The sequence below is a fragment of the Rana temporaria genome, chromosome 3 (genome assembly GCF_905171775.1).
Source record: "Rana temporaria chromosome 3, aRanTem1.1, whole genome shotgun sequence".
Taxonomy (NCBI): Eukaryota; Metazoa; Chordata; class Amphibia; order Anura; family Ranidae; genus Rana; species Rana temporaria.
This window is the reverse complement of record NC_053491.1, coordinates 289,973,403-289,997,007: the sequence shown is the minus strand read 5'-3', so window position 1 is coordinate 289,997,007 and position 23,605 is coordinate 289,973,403. Positions and strand designations below refer to the sequence as shown.

At 41.9% G+C, this 23,605-nt stretch overlaps 1 protein-coding gene across 2 annotated transcripts in view; it reads right to left on the bottom strand.

Annotated features, from left to right (window-relative positions):
- Window positions 1-23,605, bottom strand: part of GABRA1 (gamma-aminobutyric acid type A receptor subunit alpha1) — a 254,921-nt gene that overhangs the window by 28,368 nt on the left and 202,948 nt on the right. For both annotated transcript variants that reach the window (XM_040344730.1, XM_040344729.1), the window contains exon 9: window positions 10,562-10,764. In XM_040344730.1, the coding sequence (XP_040200664.1) occupies window positions 10,562-10,764 (203 nt within the window). The remainder of the gene's footprint in view (window positions 1-10,561; window positions 10,765-23,605) is intronic.

Genomic DNA, 23,605 nt, shown 5'->3' with positions numbered 1-23,605 from the left:
ATTATATGGGATATTGGTAAAGATAGGTTCACGGAGCGAAGCACCTTTCATAGATAAATGGGAAAGAGAGCTAGGAATCACAAGAGGGACAAATAGTTATAAGAGGATCATGCACCTAACCCATTCATCTGCAATCGATATACGAACTGCCGAAACAAATTACAAGTGTATTTCAGGGTGGTATATCACCCCGGACAAAGCAAACAAATTTAAAGCGGATGAGACCGCAGAGTGTTGGCGGGGCTGCTCAGAAAGAGGCACGATGGCCCATCTTTGGTGGTTATGCCCAAAAATCCAAACCTATTGGGACATAATTCTGAGTCAAATTAAAGCTATTACGGGCAAAGAATTAAAGAAAGACCCTTGGGTGGTGCTCTTTCATTGCAGCCAAGAGGGGGTAAAAAAATACAAGCAGTCTTTACTCCCTCATCTCCTAAATGCTGCTAAGAGACTCATACCCAAAAAGTGGCAGGAGATGGAAAGCCCACACGTCTGGAATTGGATAGACGAAGTGGAGGAAACGTACAGGTTAGAAGAGTTAAAGGATAACCACCGAGAGACGATCGGTGAACATAGGGAGAAATGGGAAAAATGGAAGGATTACAAAAAAACATGGAGTTATGCTGAGAGAGTCAGGGTTTGCTAGTAACACGATATATGTTAGTAGTTTTGAAACTACATCTATCCCTTCTATGGTCATTTCCTAGAGCGATACACATACTTTTTATTCTCAGATGAACGTTTGAGACTGTTCTTGTATTCGAGGGAAAAGATAGGAGATTCCTGGGAGCCATGAGGGGGAGGGGGGGGGGGCGTAAACAATTTATAAATTTGGCTATATGGCAATTTGTCCCGTTCAGTCCAGCTGGGACGTAGAGGGTCAAGGAAGTGGGGCCAAGACCGTACGGCCCCAGCGGGTGGCCGTCCCATATATTGTTATGTACACAAATAATTCAAAGGGGAAAAAAAAAAAAAAGGGGCTATTGTCACAACTTGAAGTATATGAAAAAGCCAGTTTTTTCTGTTTTCGCGCTAGGCCACTTTAAAAAAAAAAAACAAAAAAAAAAAAAAAACAAAGGAGCACAGAATATATACCACACATGATGCAAACCACAAACCGAGACGTAAGAAGCATCAAATCATGAGCTGGTCTCTAGAATTTGGTAAAAGCTGAGGTGGTTAAAAAAAAAAAAAAAATTTCATATACTGTTTAATGTTACTCAGAAAAAAAAGATGCAGGCTATAAAATGAATACTACAGCTGTCTAATAAAACTAGAAGACTTTGGGACTGGAGAAAGGACATGACTGTATAATTCCTAGGCTAATGATTGGACAATGAAGAAGCAATAGCAGAATGATGAGGTCATCACTCTGTATTCTTATCAGCATGTATGTTCCCAGTCAGCAGATTTGCATGCAGCAACCTGTTTGGCTCCCAGTGCTTTCCCTTCCTTACAAAAAAAAAAACAATTGAAACTCAGGTACATATGTGATTCAATAATGATTACCTAGTGTGCAACACACGGTATCTCATAGAACTGACTACTTTGCGCTGGAATGCCATTCATTTTAAATGGAACCTGATGCATCTTACCAGAGCACCACCACATTTTTAGTGCATCACAGCAAACAAATTAGAACTATCTTGTGCGTCATGGTGAGCTGCTTTGGGAAAAAAAATATGCCAGTCCCTTTAAACCTGTGTTGTGGTGCATTGTTAGGCCATTCAAAATGAAATGGCTCTTTGCTAGATGTCAAGTTAGTGTAAGAAATAATGCAAAATAACATGTAGAGGGTCTGAATTAGCCCTAATTGTTTAAACGTACTCAAATAGTAAAGCTGACTAAATCCAAATGAATATGTTTTATTTTCTGTTTCCTCTGTAACCTATGGTTCACCAGTGCAGTTTTGAAATAGTGCTACTCAGCGTTAATTTAAAACCGCAGATCAGTGCGATTTGGACCTCTTATTTCATTGCGGTGTGCGACTTCACCTAATAGAATCCAATGCAAGTTGCAATAAAATCACCAACAAGTAGTGCAGGAACCTTATTCAAAGTCACTGTGACTTGAGTTATGATTTGAACAATTCCATTGCTGGCAATGGGGTGTCATTTGTCATGTGATTTTGAACTGTCAAATACAGGCACATTGCAAATCGCACTGGAGTGAACCAAGGCTAAAGGGGAACTTTAGTCAAGAATCCTCTATTTGTATGCACATTAAATTTTATCAAAAAATTTGATAACATTTATAAATTGTGTAAACAAGATTTTTGGTCAATATTAAAGGTTTTTCCCTTGGACCTTTTATAAAATGGTAACATGAGTTGTCCATTTACATTTGCAATGTGGTATTGGGTGGAAAGATATTCAGTCAGATTATATTAAATATGTTTATAGTTGCCATTAATTGTGTCTTTATGAGGGTGAAGAAGGTTAAAATAGACATATTTCAGGTGACTGGTGTATCTGGCATTAATATCTTTCCACCCAGCCTATAGTACAATGAAGTCTATGTCATATGGTGTCCTCACACAACATGCCTATTGCACAGCTGCAGGGCTATGAAGTGGTGCAATCTGTCACCATATGTCAACACCCATTGCCAGTACCAGTGACACATGACAGTTGAAAACATCCATTGTATGCAATTGCTTTGCTAGCTGTGATTGGTCACAGTGATAACATAGTACAGACAGGGTCAATCACAACCCATTTGTACCATCTGATTAGCTTTGGCCAATCACAGCTAATCACAACAAATGACACTGAATGAACCAGTTTCATTCAGTAAAAGCGGTGAATGAAATTCACTGATATAAGCAATCACAGTTTGTAAAAAAAAAAAAAAATCCTGATAACTTCCCTATCGTAACAATGTATTGATCTGGCCACGGTTTGTTAGAAAAAAATAATTGTAAAAAAAAAAAAAAAAACATAAAAAAATTTGATTTTATATGTATATATATATATACATACATACAAACAGTACTCAAAAGTGAGTACACCCGTCACGTTTTTGAAAATATTTTATTATATCTTTTCATGTGACAACATTGAAGAAATTACACTTTGCTACAATGTAAAATAGTGAGTGTACAGCTTGTATAAAAGTGTAAATTTGCTGTCTAAACCGCTGGCAACAAAAGTGAGTACACCCCTAAGTGAAAATGTCCAAATTGGGCCCAATTAGCCATTTTCCCTCACCGGTGTCATGTGACTCATTATGCCGCGTACACACCATCACTTTATGTGATGAAAAAAAATGTTTTTAAAAACGTCACTTTAAATGACCGTGTGTGGGGGAAAATGTTGTTTTATGTCTTGTGAAAAACGACAAAAAAAATTTAAGCATGCTTCAATTTTATGTGTCGTTTTCAAAACGTCGTTTTTTACTTCACAGAAATTGACCATGTGTAGCAAAAAACTACGTTTAAAACAACGTTTTTACACCCGCGCATGCCCAGAAGCTAGTTATGAAGCGAGCTTCAATTGAAAAAAGTGGTGAACGTAACCTCGCTTTGCTAGAGCATTGTGAAAAAAACGATGGTGTGTAGGCAACTTCGTCTTTGAAAATTGAAGTTTCAAAAACGTTGTTTTTTACTTCACAGAAAATGTTTTTTTTTTTTCATCACATAAAGTGATGGTGTGTATGCGGCATTAGAGTTACAAGGTCTCTGGTGTGCACAGCCAGGTGTCTAGCCCAACACTATTTTTTTTTCAAAAATAGATTTTTTTTATTGGTCTTTTTCCCGGAAGATTTGCTGCAGTACATTGTGGACCAAACAATACTTTTTTCAGAGCAATTTATTGCCACCAACCCCAATGTTGGTGGCAATTTATTGCCACCAACATTTAATATGGGGCTTACAAAAAAAACAAAGTGCATGCCTACTGGTCCACCCACCCCATCCATCAAATGCAGATTTTTTTTCTGTCATCATGTCCAGGACATGCTATGACATGATCATGCGCTTAATGCATTTCAATGACAACTCACAGTGCCCTCCCTGAGATCATCCCAACCATGATAAATTGTCTGGGATCTGGCATCCCCCAGCTCAAAAAAGGCTACCATATCTACTGTGACAGCAGGCAGGTAAAATCGCCTGGTTGCATCCAGGATGGAAAATATGTATGTCCCAGATTCAGGCTTTATGCTGACTTATACCACTAGGGGAAATGCTGGGAGTCCTGCAGGGGGAGAGTTAATGAGCCCAGCTGAACTAACCACTTAACCCCCGGACCATATTGCTGGTCAAAGACCAGGCCACTTTTTGCGATTCGGCACTGTGTCGCTTTAACTGACAATTGCGCGATCATACGACGTGGCTCCCAAACAAAATTGGTGTCCTTTTTTCCCACAAATATAGCTTTCTTTTGGTGTTATTTGATCACCTCTGCGGTTTTTAGTTTTTGCGCTATAAACAAAAATAGAGCGACAATTTTGAAAAATAAATATATTTTTTACTTTTTGCTATAATAAATATCCCCCAAAAATATATAAAATAACATTTTTTCCCCTCAGTTTAGGCCGATACGTATTTGCCTACATATTTTTCATAAAAAAAATCACAATAAGCGTTTATTGATTGGTTTGCGCAAAAGTTATAGCGTTTACAAAATAGGGGATAGTTTTATGGCATTTTTCTTAATATTTTTTTTTTACTAGTAATGGTGGCGATCATCGATTTTTATCGGTACTGCGACATTATGGTGGACACTTCGGACACTTTTGAGACATTTTTGGGACCATTGGCATTTTTATAGCGATCAGTGCTATAAAAATGCATTGATTTCTATAAAAATGCCACTGGCAGTGAAGGGGTTAACACTAGGGGGCGAGGAAGGGGTTAATCATGTTCCCTGGGTGTGTTCTAACTGAAGGGGGGGTGGACTGACATGGGGAAATTACAAATCGCCTCTATTGGCTGCTCGGCGAGATGACATATAGCTACGTGATCTCGCCCAGCAGAGCCGACCTGCCGCTGTATAACTGCGGCGGCTGGTCGGCAAGCAGTTAAGACCTCTATAAAAAGAATGCAAAACAGAATGCTTAGGAAGATGCTCCAACATGGAACCAGTTCTGTGTTTGTGTAGACTGGAGAGTGTGGTATTTGTCCTGTGCGGTGAGACAACGCTTGTGCGGCAAACTTCGAAAACAGGGAGATTGGTGCTGGAGCAGCACAAGGCTGCACCTAGTTGATAGATAGGTAATGTACGTGTGTAGTAAGTGGTCAAGCTCACCAGGATTTGTTTTCATGTTTCTTTTTGTTTTGCTGTTATATTTTTCACTGTTTATAGTATAAGTAAACCACACCTTTGTTTTTTTTCACCTGCAACGCTGTCTGCTGTGCCTGATTTTGTGTAGTGAACTCACCCAGGGGGTCACACACACCCGCTGCCGAGCTAACCCCCTCACACTACCTAAACATGTATTATACTAGTCTGCCCCTTCTCCGTCACCTGTACCATGGAAAAAAATCTTGGTCTGCGACACCACCAAAAAAACAGAAAGGTCTTCCCACAAAACTTAGTAACAACAAGGCTACAAGGGGGGAATCTGCAAGTATGGGGAATGAGGAAGGGTTGGCCGTGAAGTGGAGGGACAAGAGAGATATCTACATCCTGTCCACCATCCACAATGACACTTTGGTGGAGATTCCCAGAAGACGCGGTTCTATTGTAAAGCCTGAATGCGTCCACAATTATAATCGGTCTGGGGGGGGGGGGTGGATTTAAATGACCAGATGCTACAGCTTTTTTTTACAAATTAGAAATTCCCTATACTGGTATAAAAAAAAAAGCTGCAATTTACATTCTTCATATGGCCATGTATATAGCATATGTCCCCTATCAAAAGTCAAGAGAAAGACCCAGCACCTGCCTCAAATTTATTGAAGAAATTGTCACTGCCCTGAACTACTTGCAAGGATCCCCCCCCCCCAGGAAGCTTCTGCTCTGATTGTGTGACCCCACAGAATCAGGAAGAAAACCAGGGCCTGCGTGCCTCTCCGCTGGAAGTCCCCTCATCCTCCAACTATTGCACTCTGGCTGAACAGAGTAGACGAGATCAGCCGAATGGAGGACCTGGTCCTCTCCAGCCAACAACGTCAGGAGACATACTCTGAGACATGGCAGCTGTACAACGTGTTTAAATACTCAGACGAAGGTCGGAGTCTCAGAGAGGTCGACTACCCGACCCTTAATCAGCCGCAGGTATAAGACCTGCTCTTCTAGACACGCAGACTATCCAGAAACGGAGTGGATACTCCTTACGCCCTTCGGGGCGCTTTGCACCGACCCTGCCCGTGCAACCCCCCCCCTCTACATCCCTACCCTCCCCACCCGTCCTTCACTCTACGCTTCTTTCCTCTCTAACCTCTAACCTTTAACCTATTATCTTTATTGAAAACGGAAAATGGACCTGGAGGCCGGTCCGTACGAGATACACCATTAGTGCAGGGGGCTAAAACCTCAAAGGAGGAAGGATACGTCCTCCTCGGGACTTAAAATCACATCTTGATGCTTAACTGAAGTAATGTTTTATAGGAGTATGAACCCCTTTGTACATTTGTGAATGTATACAACTCATGGTGTCTCCGCTGTGATTGTGGTGTGTTGTTCATCTGTGTGGACTGGTTTCTTTGATGATAAATAAAAAAATAAAAAAATAAAAATAAAAAAAACACTAAAAGAAATGTGGATGCAGCAGAGGAGTTAGAAGAGACACCAGTTATTATTGTCCCCAATGTCTCTCCCAACCTGCCCTTTATGCTTTGGACATTAGCACACATCCCTAAGATATTAGTTACCCTTATTTTTAACAGCCTGCCATTTCCTGGTTTCAAATACCTGTTCAGTTAATTTGCCTGCTACCTTGATTGACCACATTTCTACCTTCCACGTTAACTGACCCTGTCCTGTTCATCGATGATGCCTCTGCCTGTCATCTGGATTGTTTCTCATGCACCTGTTAATCGACCATGTTTTTTGCCTGCCGTTTGGACTGCTTATTTGCCCTGCTACTGTAGTACACAGGGGGTCTCACATATGCAAGGGGCTTCAGAAGTGTGTTCTGAGTAGAGAAAAACAGTTTTTTGTTTTCTATGGGTTCTGTAATTCCTGTGACAGGCTCTGGAGACCAGCGGATTCAAAGAGATTTGGGTGGGAGAAGCCTCTACTCTTGTCCCCATGTTTTTCTTGACTGAGGCCCTAAGCTTGATGTTCCTGCCTGCTGCCAGGGCCAATACTTTGGCTGTGCTTACCCTATCTCTGCCTGTAATGACCAAGGACTTTATGGCCTATGCTCCTCTCTCTGCTGCCTGGACGGCTGCTGCTGCTGCTTTTTCTGCTGCTCACCACGTCCCTGCCTGCTACCTGGACCAATGCTTTGGTTGTGCTGAGTATCTCTGCCTGCTGCCTGTAATGAATATGAACAGTATTTTGGGGTGTAAATGGTATGTACATGCTATGTGTTTATTTTTTATTTTTATGAAGGGTCTTTAAAATTGCAATAGGTTGTCAGGAAACTATATATGTAATTTATGTCCATAGAACACCTGATGGTGTTCCTTAGATCCTTAGATGTTGGGCTTTTCTATATGGCTAGGTTGTGAAAAAGTCCCAATCATGTGGTATCTCCAAGAATAGCGGAATGTATTTTGGGGTGTAATCTTTGCTATGTTTATGCTGTGTTTTAGAACATCTTATACATTTTCAATTTTGTGTAAACAAAATATGCTTTTTTCCAAAAACTTGTGCAAACAAAAACACATGTTCAAAAGACTCACAATGCCTCATAGAATATATGCTGGGGGATTTTATTTCCAAAATGGGGTCATTTGGTGAGTGTTTCCCATTGTCCTGGTGCTCTAGGGCCTTCAAAATTATGATAGGTAGTTAGGAAATTAGATGTGTAATTTATGCTCATAGAACACCTGAAGGTGCTACTTGGATGTTAGGCCTCTGTATGTGGCCAGGCTGTGTAAAAGTCTCACACATGTGGCATCACAATACCCAAGATGAGTAGCAAAATGTGTTTTGGAGTGTAAATGCTAGTATGCCTATGCTGTGTGTGAGAAATAACTCGTTAATATAAAACATTTGTGCAAAAAATATATATATATATATATATATATATATATATATATATATATATATATATATTTCACCATTTTGTGAATTGTGGGAACAAATTACAACTTCAAATACTCAACATGCCTCTTACTAAATACCTTGGACTATCTACTTTGCAAAAAGGGGTTATCAGTATTTGTACTGTACTGACCATTTCAGGGCCTCAAGAAATGAGACAGTCAGTTCATCAGGATTGATCAATTTTCTATGGTCATAGCATAGCTTGTAGACTCTATGGCCCAGATTCACAGAGAGCAGGGCGCACATTAGGCCGCCGTAGGGCAAACAATGTACGCTACGCCAATGCAGCGCAGAGAGGCAAGCACTGCATTCAGCAAGCCAGTTCTCCCAACGGTGCGCCAGCGTGGCGTAGGTTTTGAAGGCGTATATCGGCGTAGGTGGAAGTAGGCGTGACCCCATGCAAATGAGGCGTGACCCCATGCAAATGATGGGCTGAGCGCCAGACAGGTACATATTACCAACTGCACATGCTCCGTGACGACAGAACCCCCCCATGCGCCTGCTCACAACCACGCCGGCACAACTGCCTAAGCTACGCCGGATCACTGCATGCGCCGTGAACATAACGTACGCCCAACCAGACACACGTCCAATGCAAAATACGTCGGCTTGTGTTCCCTGGTGCAGACCTGTGCATGTCTGTTGCCGGGTTGCACCTCCTTTATGGGGCATAACTTTACGCCGGAAGTACAACTTACGCGCATCTCGCGTAGCATGTGCCAGGCACACGCACGTTCATGAATCGCCGTATTTTCCTCATTTGCATATTTGAATGGCTGATCAATGGAAGCGCCACCATGCGTCCAGCCTAAATGTGCACCCACCCTACGCCGGCGTAGGCAAGTTACGTCGGCGGGGTGAAGCCTGTTTTTAGGCGCATATTAGTTTGTGGGTCTGGCGCACAGATACGACGGCGCAAATTTGCACTTACGTCGGCGTAACTTGTTATACATCGGCGTAAGTGCTTTGTGAATCTGGGCCAGTAAGTTTCACACAGACTAAATAATATACACTAATTTGGGTTATTTTTTACTAAGGATATGTAGCAGTATACATGTTGGCTCAAATGTATGAAGAAAAATTACTTATTTGCTATATTTTATAATAGAAACAAAAATAAGTGTTTTGTTTCAAAATGTTTGCTCTTTTTTTGCTTATATCACAGAAAAAAAAAAGACAAAAAAAATGCTGATTATTTACCAGCAAAAGCTCCATTTGTGTGAAAAAAACTGATACAAATTTTGTTTGGGTACAGTGTAGCATGACTGAGTAATTATCATTCAAAGTGTGGGAGCACTGACAGCTGAATATTTGTCTTGGCAGGAAGGGGGTAAAAGTGCCATGTATTGAAGAGGTTAACATTGTTCTATTGATAACTTAGATTTAGTTTATAATTTATTTCTGCTAAAAAAAAAAAAAATATGTTGTCAACTTACATTTAATGCAGAATTAAAGAAAATCAAGCAAAATAATACATGTGTTTAAGTTTTGTTTTTTGTCCTATGGTATACAAAAGAAACTGTATAATTTGTGCTATTTTCTGATAATGCCACCTGGTGGCACTGTTCCATTAATGTTGACAAGCAGTTATACAGTCTTACTAGTGTTTACTTTTAAAGCACCTACCTATTTCTGAAATACAATGGCAGCATATCAGATTCAGTATGTTATTGTTAATCCAAAGACTAGACATTAATTCACACCGGTAGTTCCATTTAACAAAAACACGACCTTCTCACAAGATGGTCCACCACACTTTAGACTTTTAACAATGATCCTGTTTTATATTAACATTCTGCTGCTACTCCTGTTACCCCTACTATTACTACTACATCATCATCTGCTACTCTGATAATCAGTATGAGTTGGGTAACATTTCCCAAATTAACACAAGAACATTGTTTGGACCAAAGTTAACCTCACACTGCTTCTGATAACTAAAAGGAGTAACATGCAGACAACACAATGCAGGCTTAATGGGTTTTCTGCTGGGTGTTGCTGCTCTACCTTTTAATACAATGTTTCTCTTTGCAGCTCATGCTATGGGTCAGACTCAGAAGGGATATTGCCAATTTTCTCTTCCACTGACATTTAAACACCCCAGTTGTCTGTCAGCAACGACAGGCATTTAAAAATAGTTATCTCAACTTTACTGTGAAAACAGTACTCAGGGGATGTCCTCCTGCTGAAAGAGAGAACTCAGCAAAAATATGAGAAATCTGCTGCTAACATAAAAATTATTTCATGCAACCTTTTCAAAACATGTTCCAACTTGGCCCAGAAAGAGCCACTCTTAGTATAGAGATTTTGGGTACCAAATAGATATAAAGGAAAAGTGGATTACAAGTACAATATTTATAAATGATCAATATGTAACTTTAATGAAAACGAAATATTACCTTCTCTGGAACTACACTTTTTCCATCCCATGCATACCCTCGCTTTGTAAAATAGTTCACAGTTGCAAATTCAATCAAAGCTGAAAATACAAATGCATAACACACTGCTATAAACCAGTCCATGGCAGTGGCATAGGCTACTTTTGGAAGAGAATTCCTGGCGCTGATGCTCAGTGTGGTCATGGTAAGTACTGTTGTTACACCTGTAGAAAGAGAGGTTAAAGGGTTAAATTATGAATATGCTTACCTATCCAAACAAAATTAACTTGTTACATACAATATATAAATGTATTAGGGTCTCAAAAAGATATGTGTGTATCATATGCATCAATATACAGTATATAATGTATACCATTCGAATGAGTCACCACATTTCTAAAATGTTCTTGCTCAGTTGTTACTTTCTTTATTCGTAACATAGTTTGCACTGGAAACATGGAGGCACCCAGAGTCAACCTAAAGTCAGAGGGTCACTAAGATGTAAATCTGGGGTGGGTTGCCCTTCATAAAAGTTGCTCAAGTTCTCTTTGGCATCATCCCAACTGAAAATATTGTCAAAAAACAAAGCAAGAGAGAAACTGGACCTTGAATATACCTATGAGAACTTAACCACTTGAGACCCGCGCTATTGACAAAAGACGTCAACAGCGCGGCTCTCAGGTGCCAACTGAACGTCTTTGGACATCTTTTTAAAAGCATTACCCGCGCGCGCCTCTGGGGGGCGCGCAGCGGGTAAACACTGTGCCGCCGCATCGCTGGGGAGCCGATGCGTGTACCTGGCGGCCGCGATGTCCGCCGGGTTCACGCGATCGTCGGTGACACAGCCGGTAACAGCAGGGACGTGGAGCTCTGTGTGTAAACACAGAGCTCCACGTGCTGTTAGAGGAGAGGAAACCGATCTGTGTCTCTTGTACATAGAGACACAGCATCGGTCACCTCCCCCAGTCACCCCCCTCCCCCCACACAGTTAGAACACACCCAGACTACACATTTAACCCCTTCCTCACCCCCTAGTGTTAACCCCCTTCCCTGCCAGTCACATTTATACAGTAATTAGTGCATTTTTATAGCACTGATCGCTGTATAAATGTGAATGGTCCCAAATTTGTGTCGAAAGTGTCCGATACGTCCGCCGCAATATAAATCGCAGATCGCCGCCATTACTAGTAAAAAAAAAATCATAATTCTGTTCCCCATTTTGTAGGCACTATAACTTTTGCGATTTTTTTTTGTTTACAAAAATACGTTGAAAAATACGTATCGGTCTTAACTGAGAAAAAAAAATGTTTTTTTTAAAAAAAAATTGGGATATTTATTATAGCAACAAGTAAAAAAAATATATATTTTTTTTAAATTGTCGCTCTTTTTTTGTTTATAGCGCAAAAAATAAAAACCGCAGAGGTGATCAAATACCACCAAAATAAAGCTCTATTTGTGGGGAAAAAAGGACGTAAATTTTGTTTGGGAGCCACGTCGCACGACCGCGCAAATGTCAGTTAAAGCGACGCAGTGCCGGAAGCTGAAATTTCGCCTGGGAACGAAGGGGGTTTATGTGCCCAGTAAGCAAGTGGTTAATCATTACAAGTACTATAATAACGTTTACAAAATCTTTTTTCAATTACATACAGTATTTAAAAAGGAACATCATTTAATGTGCCATACAAAACAAGGTTCAAAAGTAAAGCTGCAGCTACTGCAATTCTCTGATCTTCCTAAACCCTGTTTTTTTTCTTTATTATATGGGTCAATATGTTTATGTGTTGCTGGTTTATTTTAGGTAAATTGATCTTTTGCCAGTTTGATGCATATCTTTTCTGCTGGAACATACCTGTTGTGATGTACTTTTTATTCTGTATGCTTGTTAAATAAACTCTTCTTGATTTAAAAAAAAGTAAAGCTACTACAGAGCTTGAGTTTGGCTGGTCTACGCGTTTCCATTTTATGATCATGGTCAGCATGATGTGATTCTGAATAAGGAGGTTTACACATGATGGCTTCTAAGATGTGATCCTCGTGAGCAGTTTTCCTTTTTTGGCACCAGTTGCCATCCTTGACATCTGCTGTTCTCTATGGCTCATTTCTCCAATTGGAATTTGACATCCCCTTTCTGTTGAGTCTAATGTGGTGCAGCAGAATCTGAAGATGATTGCTATTACACCTATATGCCCGTGCTAGAATACATGCTAGAACTGCAATATGCTCTGATATTCCCCTGAAAAATAAATAATAATATATTTCAAAACATATTGGGATCTCTGTGAATGCCTGTCTGGCCTGGCCTCATACTTCATGAGATCGACCATGTGTTACAGAATATGAGCATTGCTCCATTTGTGTGGTATCATATTTGCATAATGTGTCTCTTATGTTTAACTATGCTATTGGTGTTCACTATCACCATTTTTTTTTTTATGTATCAATAAACTTTTTCACCTCTTTTGTAATTTTGCTATCTGGCTGACTACTGCCTTTAAAGTCCCCCTGGTGCCCTTCATTTGTTCTCTATTGTTCTTTTGGGATGTAGCAGTTAGTCCCCAGTCCGATACAACACTAAGCTACTCTTTTCCTAATATCTATGAAATTAAGGGATAATTCAGTAAAGATCAGAGCAAATCTTACCTGTAGTGACAAATAGTATGCACTACCGTATACAACAATGTTAAAAGAAAGACAGCAACTTCTCTTTTCTTTTAATGTAGATTTCTCTGGTAGTAGGTACTATTTGCCATTACAGGTAAGATTTGCTCTGATCTTTAATGTATTATCCTTTAATATGATAGATCTGATGCAATTTCTATTGCACATATTTATACATATATACAGGTGATTTGTGTATCTGTACATGCATACGCATATGGTTTATATATATATATATATATATATATATATATATATATATATATATATATATATATATATATATATATATATATATTGTAGCCCATATGTTAATATACGTACTTTATTTTTTGCAAACCATCTTTTTGGATACATTACATGCTCTCTGTAATTGTATAACCATATATTTTTGATATGCATATGTTTTTTTCTTGTTAGATTTAACTAGTTAAAGCTATACATCATATTCAACTTATATGGCCCTGAAGAAGTGAAGGCTCCTGCGAAATGCGTAGACCAGTCAAACTCAAGCTCTGTAGTAGCTTTACTTTTTAACCTTGTCTTGTATGGCACATTGAATAATGTTTCTTTTTAAATATGTAATTTATTAAAAATGTTGTAAACCTTCTTATAGTAACTGTGTTGATTCAGTTCTCATTGGCATATTCATAGTACTGTTTCTCTCTTGCTTTGTTTTTGTCCCTAAAGTCAGAGGGGTGCTCTGGAGACATGGAGATGCACAGAAGCGTGCTGGAGACACAGAGGCACACTGGAGACATGGAGGTGTCCAGAGGTGAGCTGGAGGCACATGAATATGCTGGAGATATAGAGGTGCCCTGAGGTAAGCTGGAGGTAAAGGGGTGCTCAGTAGACACAGAGGCACAAACAGATGAGCTGAAGACACAGGGATGCACTAAAGACACTTAAGTACCCAATGGTGGGCTGGAAGTACAAGGGTGCTTGGCAGACATGGAGGCAAACAAAGGGCGAGCTGAAAGCACACAGGGTGGTTTATAGACACATAAGCACACAGAGGCACACTGAAAACACCAGGGTGTTCTGAAGACACAGAGGCCTCCTGGAGGAAGTGGGGTACAGCTGGAGTACAGAGGCATGTGGACTGGAGAGAACACTAGGACATAAGGAAGACTGGAATATTAGAATGCAGGTAAGTCTCTAGAAGCATGGATGAGCTTGATTTAGATGTAGCAATCAGCAAACACCTGTTTGCTGATTGGCTGAAGTGAAACCTGGAGATCCAAAGCTGAATTTGAGAGGAAGTGAGTGTAACAGTTTACTGCAGTCCGAATATGAAATATGAGTTTTGATTGCTATAGGTTATGCTTTTAGTAAAAGTAATTAAAATTGTGCAGTATTTGGTTTTAGTTAGAATGAGAAATGGTTGAAACTTCTGTCAGGCTTTTATTGCTTCCTTGACCATGTTAGGTAGCTTCCCCCATATTCACTGTTGGGTCACTTGGGGAAAAAAAGTGTGTGTAAACTCTTTAGAAGTGACACACAATCAATAAAAACACATTTGTTATTGAAATAGGGAAGTGTTTGGAATCAGAATAAGAAAAAAATAATCTTTGTAAAAACAACACATACAGTACATTACATAATAAATACATTCTGCACATTTAATTTACCTCTAAAAATCTTCTAGCATTTAAAAATTGTATGGACCACAAAATAAAAGCTGTTTTCCAGCCTAGTGGTACAAGAGAAAATACTTCTAAATACCCTGCTAGAAGGCAACACTGTAAACAAGACACTCAGAATGCTATCCTTCAGGATATTAATAGCTCACAGTTCTACAATACCCGGTAAATATGCCCCTTTAATAATATTCTGCCCTGTTTTTGTTACCCTCTGTAAGGCATTTCTGGCATGGACAATGCACATCCCTTTCCATGGAAAGTAATAAGTCATAGTAAAAAAAGGAAGTCGCGCTAATTTAAAGTGATATAATGAACCACCAGTGACTAACAAACCATAGGTTAGAAACAGTTCAAATTATGGTGGTGAAAACCACCAGTAGTGTGAATATAGATTGTAAATGACTATTGGATATCATGAATGTCTCTGCAGTTGATATACACAATTTAACAATCTAGGCAAGCCAAGAGGTTGTAGAGCAGTCCACAGGTGTAGTGATGAAAGAAATCTCAGGTAACAGTGATGGCAACCACGCTGTGTTCAGAACAAACAGGAGACCTCCACCACAGATACTACTGACTCTTACCAGAATTCAGTAAATATACAGCATAAAAAATCAGATCCAGCAGCAGCCCAAATGGTTATCTTCCCATGGCCAATCCATGGTCAGGCTCAGTCTCTGGCTCTAGTTCTGTCTTAAAGGGTTGCCATGTGCTGCTTGGTGTTTGAGCATGATGTCACCATGCTAGCTGCCAAGCCCCCTGTGACTCCTGAGACTTCCCAAACAAGTCTACAGTGATCCTCTATGATTCTAGTATATTCCCAGTGTTCCTGACTTCAGCCTAAAACATGCAGCCAGTACCTACCTAATTCAATGTGTATTCAAGCCAGCAACTTGCACCCCACACCCAGGGCCACCATCAGGAATTATGGGGCCCCTTACACAGCTTCAGGCATGGGCCCTCCTGGAGCAGAGAACCGGGGGTGGGGGGGTTCTGCCGTATGAAATTGAGAAGCGGGGGGGCCCCTTTACAAAAAAAGGAGAAATAAAAAATAAAGAAAATATATATAATAAAATGTAGCCATCCGGGGCCCTGGGGACCTCTGGGCCCTTTAATAAGAAGAAAAAAAGAAATAAAAAAAAATATATATTTTTTTTTAAAAGGGGGGTTGCCATCTGGGGACCTCTGGGCCCTTTAATAAAAAAGTATATATATATATATATATATATATATATATACATACACAAGAAAGAAACCTCTGGGCCCTTTAATAAAAAATAAATAAAAAATATATATATATAAAAAAATAAAATAAACATTTATAAAAAAAAGGGGGTTGCCATCCAGGGCCCTGGGCCCTTTAAAAAAAATATATATAAAAAAGGGGGTTTGCCACATGGGGCCCTGAGCCCTTTAATAAAAAAAAATGATATATATATATATATATATATATATATATATATATATATATATATATATATATATATATATATATATATGCTAAAAACATAAAAAAATAAAAATTATAAAAAAAGGGGAGGTTGCCATCTGGGGCCCTGGGGACCTCTGGGCCTTTTAATTATATATATATATATATATATATATATATATATATATATATATATATATATATATATATATATATATTAAAAAGTAAAATAAATAAAAAAATATATAAAAAAATAATATATAAAAAATAAATAAAAAAAAGGGGGGTTGCCATCTGGGGCCCTGTGAGCCTCCGGGCCCCTGGTAACCTCCGGACCCCCTTTTTTTTAAAGGGGGTTGCCACTTGGGCCCCTGGGGACCTCTGAGCCCCCCTGATGGCGGCCCTGCCCACACCTGTATGATCCTATGTTCACCCCAGCTAGTAACCAGCATACTTTTACCCACGACTTTCTTGTGCATCCTAGCCAGCATCCTGTCTTTAATTATCTCCTGTACCCTGCATCCCAGCACCTGTGTGCATGTTTCAGCCCACAACTTGTTACCAGCACCTGTGTGATTCCCAGAGCACTCCAGCCTGCATCCAGTCTTCTTTCACTTGTGTGCCGTCTCCAGACTTCTTCACAGAGCCAGTAAAAATTGCTGATCTCTAGACCCTGCCCCTTGGTCTTTCCACGGGCATTCACCTTTACTGAACAAGTAAGCACTCCATTTGCTGTAGTGCCATTTGGTATTCATTATTTTCAGTATCCTTTGCTTCTCTATGACCCTGCAAGGCTCTATATGTCTTCCAGTGGCTTAAACCAGCACCTAGCTTCATCTGCTGCTATCAAGTCCTAGTTAGCCAATCTGCCCCTTGTGGGAACTAATTCTCCACCCGTGACAGATCCCCCATATATCAAAAAAAAATGTAAACCTAGCCATAGATTAATCCAAATGCATCTGGTTCAGCAGGGACCTGCCAATTTTTGATCAAGCTATGGCTGCTCCTGTTCATCTAACAATAAACTTCTCATGAACAAGCTTGTTGTAAAATTTGCTTCAATTAGCCTATGTAGTCAATAGGCTGCAGGGCTGATCAATGCATTCTGACAGCAGGGAGGTTTCCTGTATCCACCTTGAATTTGTGAAGGGGGGAATCAGTGAAGTTTTTTTTTGTTCAGTCCACTGGCTGAATGAAAAAAAAAACGGAGCTGTGTATGGACAGCTTACATGGTTTTCCACTTCAATACATTGCTCACTGTCTTTTTAATGAACCCTACTAGCGCATACAAATCTTTGTAAACAAAAGTATCTTTTGCCTTCAGAACCAAGCAGATTTTAGTTTTCACATTTCTAGAACAAGTACGCATATGAAGGTCCGTAAGCATTTTCAAAGTGGGTTATATACATCAAATGGGTGTTAAGCTTGATTTTAGGCTGGTTTAGCAGGAACCGTGTGAATTTTGATTCATCTTTTGCCGTTCCTGCTCGACAGAAGCTGATTTAATTAACAACCTTGGAAAACATTTTTAATTAGTGGCTGCAGCCAATATTAAGAAATCCAGCATTCAATTACTTTACAATTGATCCCTACATTAGGCATTAGTGATATACCATACTTTCTTTGAAAGCAGCTGCAAGGACTGGCATTTACAGAGTGTCTCCAAATTAGGGTGAACAACTACATGTGTACAACTAATCCTCAGACTTGGATTGAAATGCATAAAAAAAGAATGCTCCATATTCTGTTGTGTTACATTTTTATTCATCTTAGGAGAAAATCCTGTGACTTCTCTAAAGCAAAAAGTATTCCCTACATTAAAGCATAATACCTTCCCCAATCTGACTACTGCATTATTGGAGCCCTTCACACCCCTCCATCCAACATTTTACTCTTAACCTATTGCTTGAATGTTTTGCCTTGAAAAATGTACATTAAATGGACATCGGTGGATATAAAACACAGGCAGTAACACAAACATACACCGCTGCATAGGTATGAACAGACCCTTAGGATAAGGCAAAGTTCAATAACTGATAAAAAAATCTGAAATAACTGATCTACCTGCACCAAAGTAGTAGATGTCTTTCCTTTGAATGCCTTATTGTTGTGTTGTAATGAATAAATCCTCCCGCTCTGTCCCTAGGGGGTTAAACTTATTTTTTATTTAATTGGCCAAGGTTCCAACATAATACTAATTAACTGTATTATAATAAGAAGCAGAATGTTACAACATCCAACAGAAAAAAATGTACTTTTTTTAAGGTTGTATCTGAACATATTCTGCACATCACATGCCTTTGTGTTACCTTGACAACTGTAGATATTAATATATTACATCTACTGCAGTGTTTTCACAATGTTGTTCGCAGTGCAAATTCTAGAAAAAAATAACTGATGGCCAGGAGTGTCGCATAACAAGAAACGTATTTGGCATTTAATGGTGTATTTTGGAAACCTGTTTTTTTTTTTTTTTTCCCTAAGGAAATATCAAATGCACAAATAACTGAATTATAATGAATAGATTTCTGCTGAACTGCAAAATTGGCTGCAGTATTTGTAATGTCTTTGCAGAGCAATGCTAGCAAGTTCAAAAGAGTTGCTAGGGAATATGTCGACCAATTAGCAGAGCATAGCTTAAGTTTTACCAAGACAGTTGACCATTTTCCTTTCTTGACAATCCTTTAACAAAGTAGGGTACTGTATGTTATTCTCATTTTCCTAATCCATCTCAAAACCTTCCTTTGAATCTTAAGTTGTGGTAACCCGCTTCATGACGTAATGGTGTTTTAGCTTTTTCTTTTAACAAAGGTCATTGGATATTCAAAGTTAAAGTAATGTTTTATTTTTTGTTGGTGAGCTGTGAGCTCTTTTCAGTCTAGAAACTTGGGAGGATGTTCTCCAAGGGGTTTAAAGACCTAAGATATCTTGGGAAACAGCAGGGAGACATAGTGGGAAAAGTGGTACTGAACTGCTGCAACCTTTGGTACTATTGTCCAGCTTTCTTCTCATAAAAAAAGTACCGAATGGTGATCTTGTTATAGTTGTCCTGGTGTTACATCTTAGCATGTTACTATAATCACAGGGGCAGATTCTCGTACATTTGCATGGGCGCAGCGTATGTGAGATACGCTACGCCGCTGTAACTTACTTTTCTAATCTTTGAATCCAGAAAGAATTTGCGCCGTAAGTTACGGCGGCGTAGTGTATCTCTCGCGGCGTAACGGCGCGTAATTCAAATCGGCGAGTAGGGGGCATGTTTCATTTAAATGAAGCACATCCCCGCGCCGAACAAACTGCGCATGTGCGATCCCTAAATTTCCCACCGTGCATTGCGCTAAATGACGTCGCAAGGACGTCATTGTTTTGACGTGGACATAAATTACGTCCAGCCCCATTCCCGGACGACTTACGCAAACAAAAAAAAATATTTTCAAATTTGACGTGGGAACGAAGGCCATACTTAACATTGCGTACGCCACCAAAAAGCAGCTTTACCTATACGCCGAAAAAAGCTGAACGGAAACGACGTAAAAGAATGCGACGGCCGCTCGTACGCTTGTGGATCGTCGGAAACAGCTAATTTGCATACTCGACGCGGATTACGACGGGAACGCCACCCAACGGACGCCGAAGAATTGCATCTACGATCCGAAGGCGTACGAAGACGTACGCCTGTCGGATCTAACCCAGATGCCGTTGTATCTTGTTATGAGGATTCAAAACAAAGATACGACGCAGGAAATTTGAGTAGGAAGTACGCCGGTGTGTCAGTAGATACGCCAGCGTACTTCCTTTGTGGATCTGCCCCACAGTCTCAGGAGTGCCATAATATTGCTGCACACAAGTTTGAATCCAGAATTTTAGCCGTGGTTTAAAATCTGAAGTTGAAGTTTTATAGATGAAATAGGCAAAGGGAAAATGTATCAGTGTTAAGCCTCGTACACACACACGGTTTTCTCTGCAAAACAGCTGCTGGGAGAGCTTTTATCTGAGAAAACCGTGCGTGTGTATGGTTTCTCGTCGAGAAAAGTGCCTGGAATCTCGATGAGAAAAATAGAGAACCTTCTCTCTATTTTATCATTGTGATTCTCTGCAGTGTTTTGCTGCAGAGAAACCCAAGCGTCTGTATACTTACCTGCCTCCATGTAAACCTGTGCATGCTCAGTGAGACTTTGGCGCATGCGCGGTAGCTTCCAAGGCATAGTCTAGGGTGTAGAAAGATAGCGGCAACGGCATTGAATGTGAAGAGCGCATGCTCATCGTAGTCGATGACATCACCGCTTTCTTGCCATTCAAAAGAAGGGCGGTTCTTTTGAATGGCCTGTGCGTACACTCGGCAAACAAGAAAGCTTGCCAGGAATCTCGTCAGGAAAAACAACGTTTTTTTTCTAATGAGATTCCCGGCCGTGTGTACAGGGCTTCAGTATACTGAGGGATCTTGCAACAGAGTTTGTTTCCCACTATATTTAGGAAAGAATTGGGCACACATTATGCTATCAGTCATAATGTAGAGGCATTCATGTCACTAAAACTTTCCCAATCCACTCACACTTTGAACAATGTTGCGACCAGAAGTAATATAAATGACTGCTATTTTATTGTGTTGCTGCTCCTACAGCAAATAGGAGTTGTCACCCAGATTGGCACTTATTATTTGAAATAACAAAAAAATCTAGCCGCAGAACCATAATGGCAAGGGGAAAAAACACTGAGATGGATATTAGAGATGATTGCTGCAAATATATTTAAAAAAAATGCCTTGTTTTTTTCTAAAGGAGAAACTGTGTTTTTTTCTAGGCTTACGTTGGTCAAGCTTTGCTTGATGTAAGTGTCTAATATTCAGAGGGCCGCAGTGGATGTTGACAATCACTGTATTATGTAAAATAGGTGAAAACAGATATAGGCCTAGACAGTGGCGGAACTACCGCCAAAGCGACCCACGCGGGCGCTATGGGGCCCGCAGCCGAGTGGGGCCCGGCCCGAAAATCTGACTGCAGTCCCGACCGAGTCTCTCTCTCTCACATCGGTATAATCAGTGGTGGTGAGAGAGAGACTCTGGTCATTACGCTGCGCTGGAGGGAGGAGGTGGTTGCTGCACTGGTTGCTAACGCCTGTGCCGCTTGGCGTGTAGCAACTAGTGACATCACGGCTGCAGTGCACCCCTCCGTGTTCAGTGCTGAAAGCGCGGGAGGATTTCACTTCCTCCTCCTCCTCCAACCTCCGCGCTACAGCTCTGTCTCCTGGGGCCCAACAAAGCTGAGCTCCGACCGAGGCCGCCCCCTGACATAGCAGAGAGGGACACATTTGCAGCAACTGAGAGGGAGAGCAACAGCATCTGAGAACAGCAGCCAACAACAGAGAGTGGTGGCCCCGGTGAGCAGCAGGAGGCTGACTGGAAGGAACAGCGTGAGAGGGAGTGAGAGAGAAGACCTGACCTGAGCAGCAGTGACATCCTCCCAGTCCCAGAGCCTGCACACCTTCCCCCAATGTCTGCTCCAGCTGTGCCTGTCAGCAAGAAAAAACAGGCTGACCGAGGACAGAGGACAAGGATGGTCTGGAGGTAGGTGCATCACACAAACCTACCCACAGACAGGGGCTGGGACAGGGTGTACAGGAAGGACTGCAGGCCAGCTTAGGGGGTCAATTTCTCTCTCTCTTCCATCCCCTCTCTCTCCCATCCAGCCCCTCTCTCTCTCATCCAGCCCCTCTCTCTCCCATCCAGCCCCTCTCTCTCTCTCTCATCCAGCCCCTCTCTCTCCCATCCAGCCCCTCTCTCTCTCATCCAGCCCCTCTCTCTCCCATCCAGCCCCTCTCTCTCTCATCCAGCCCCTCTCTCTCCCATCCAGCCCCTCTCTCTCTCATCCAGCCCCTCTCTCTCTCATCCAGCCCCTCTCTCCCATCCAGCCCCTCTCTCTCTCTCTCATCCAGCCCCTCTCTCTCCCATCCAGCCCCTCTCTCTCTCATCCAGCCCCCCTCTCTCTCATCCAGCCCCTCTCTCTCTCATCCAGCCCCTCTCTCTCCCATCCAGCCCCTCTCTCTCCCATCCAGCCCCTCTCTCTCCCATCCAGCCCCTCTCTCTCTCATCCAGCCCCTCTCTCTCTCATCCAGCCCCTCTCTCTCCCATCCAGCCCCTCTCTCTCTCATCCAGCCCCTCTCTCTCCCATCCAGCCCCTCTCTCTCCCATCCAGCCCCTCTCTCTCTCATCCAGCCCCTCTCTCTCTCATCCAGCCCCTCTCTCTCTCATCCAGCCCCTCTCTCTCACATCCACCCCCTCTCTCTCTCATCCAGCCCCTCTCTCTCTCTGTCATCCAGCCCCTCTCTCTCCCATCCAGCCCCTCTCTCTCTCATCCAGCCCCTCTCTCTCTCTCTCATCCAGCCCCTCTCTCTCCCATCCAGCCCCTCTCTCTCTCATCCAGCCCCTCTCTCTCCCATCCAGCCCCTCTCTCTCCCATCCAGCCCCTCTCTCTCTCATCCAGCCCCTCTCTCTCCCATCCAGCCCCTCTCTCTCCCATCCAGCCCCTCTCTCATCCAGCCCCTCTCTCTCCCATCCAGCCCCTCTCTCTCTCATCCAGCCCCTCTCTCTCTCATCCAGCCCCTCTCTCTCCCATCCAGCCCCTCTCTCTCCCATCCAGCCCCTCTCTCTCTCATCCAGCCCCTCTCTCTCCCATCCAGCCCCTCTCTCTCTCATCCAGCCCCTCTCTCTCCCATCCAGCCCCTCTCTCTCCCATCCAGCCCCTCTCTCTCTCATCCAGCCCCTCTCTCCCTCTCATCCAGCCCCTCTCTCTCTCATCCAGCCCCTCTCTCTCTCATCCAGCCCCTCTCTCCCTCTCATCCAGCCCCTCTCTCTCCCATCCAGCCCCTCTCTCTCCCATCCAGCCCCTCTCTCATCCAGCTCCCATCCAGCCCCTCTCTCTCCCATCCAGCCCCTCTCTCTCTCATCCAGCCCCTCTCTCTCTCTCATCCAGCCCCTCTCTCTCTCTCTCTCATCAAGCCCCTCTCTCTCTCCCATCCAGCCCCCCTCTCTCCCATCCAGCCCCTCTCTCCCATCCAGCCCCTCTCTCTCTCATCCAGCCCTCTCTTTCTCATCCAGCCCTCTCTCTCTCATCCAGCCCCTCTCTCTCCCATCCACCCCCTCTCACTCCCCACTTTCTCTCCCATCCACCCCCTCTCTCTACCAACTCACCCCTTCTCTCTCTCACCCCTTCTCTCTCTCTCATTCTCTCCCACCCCTTCTCTCTCTCTCTCTCCTACCCCCCTTCTCTCTCACCATCACCAAGCCCCTCTCCCCTGCCAAGTGGACACTGACTAACAGGTGACAGCTAAGCATGAGCT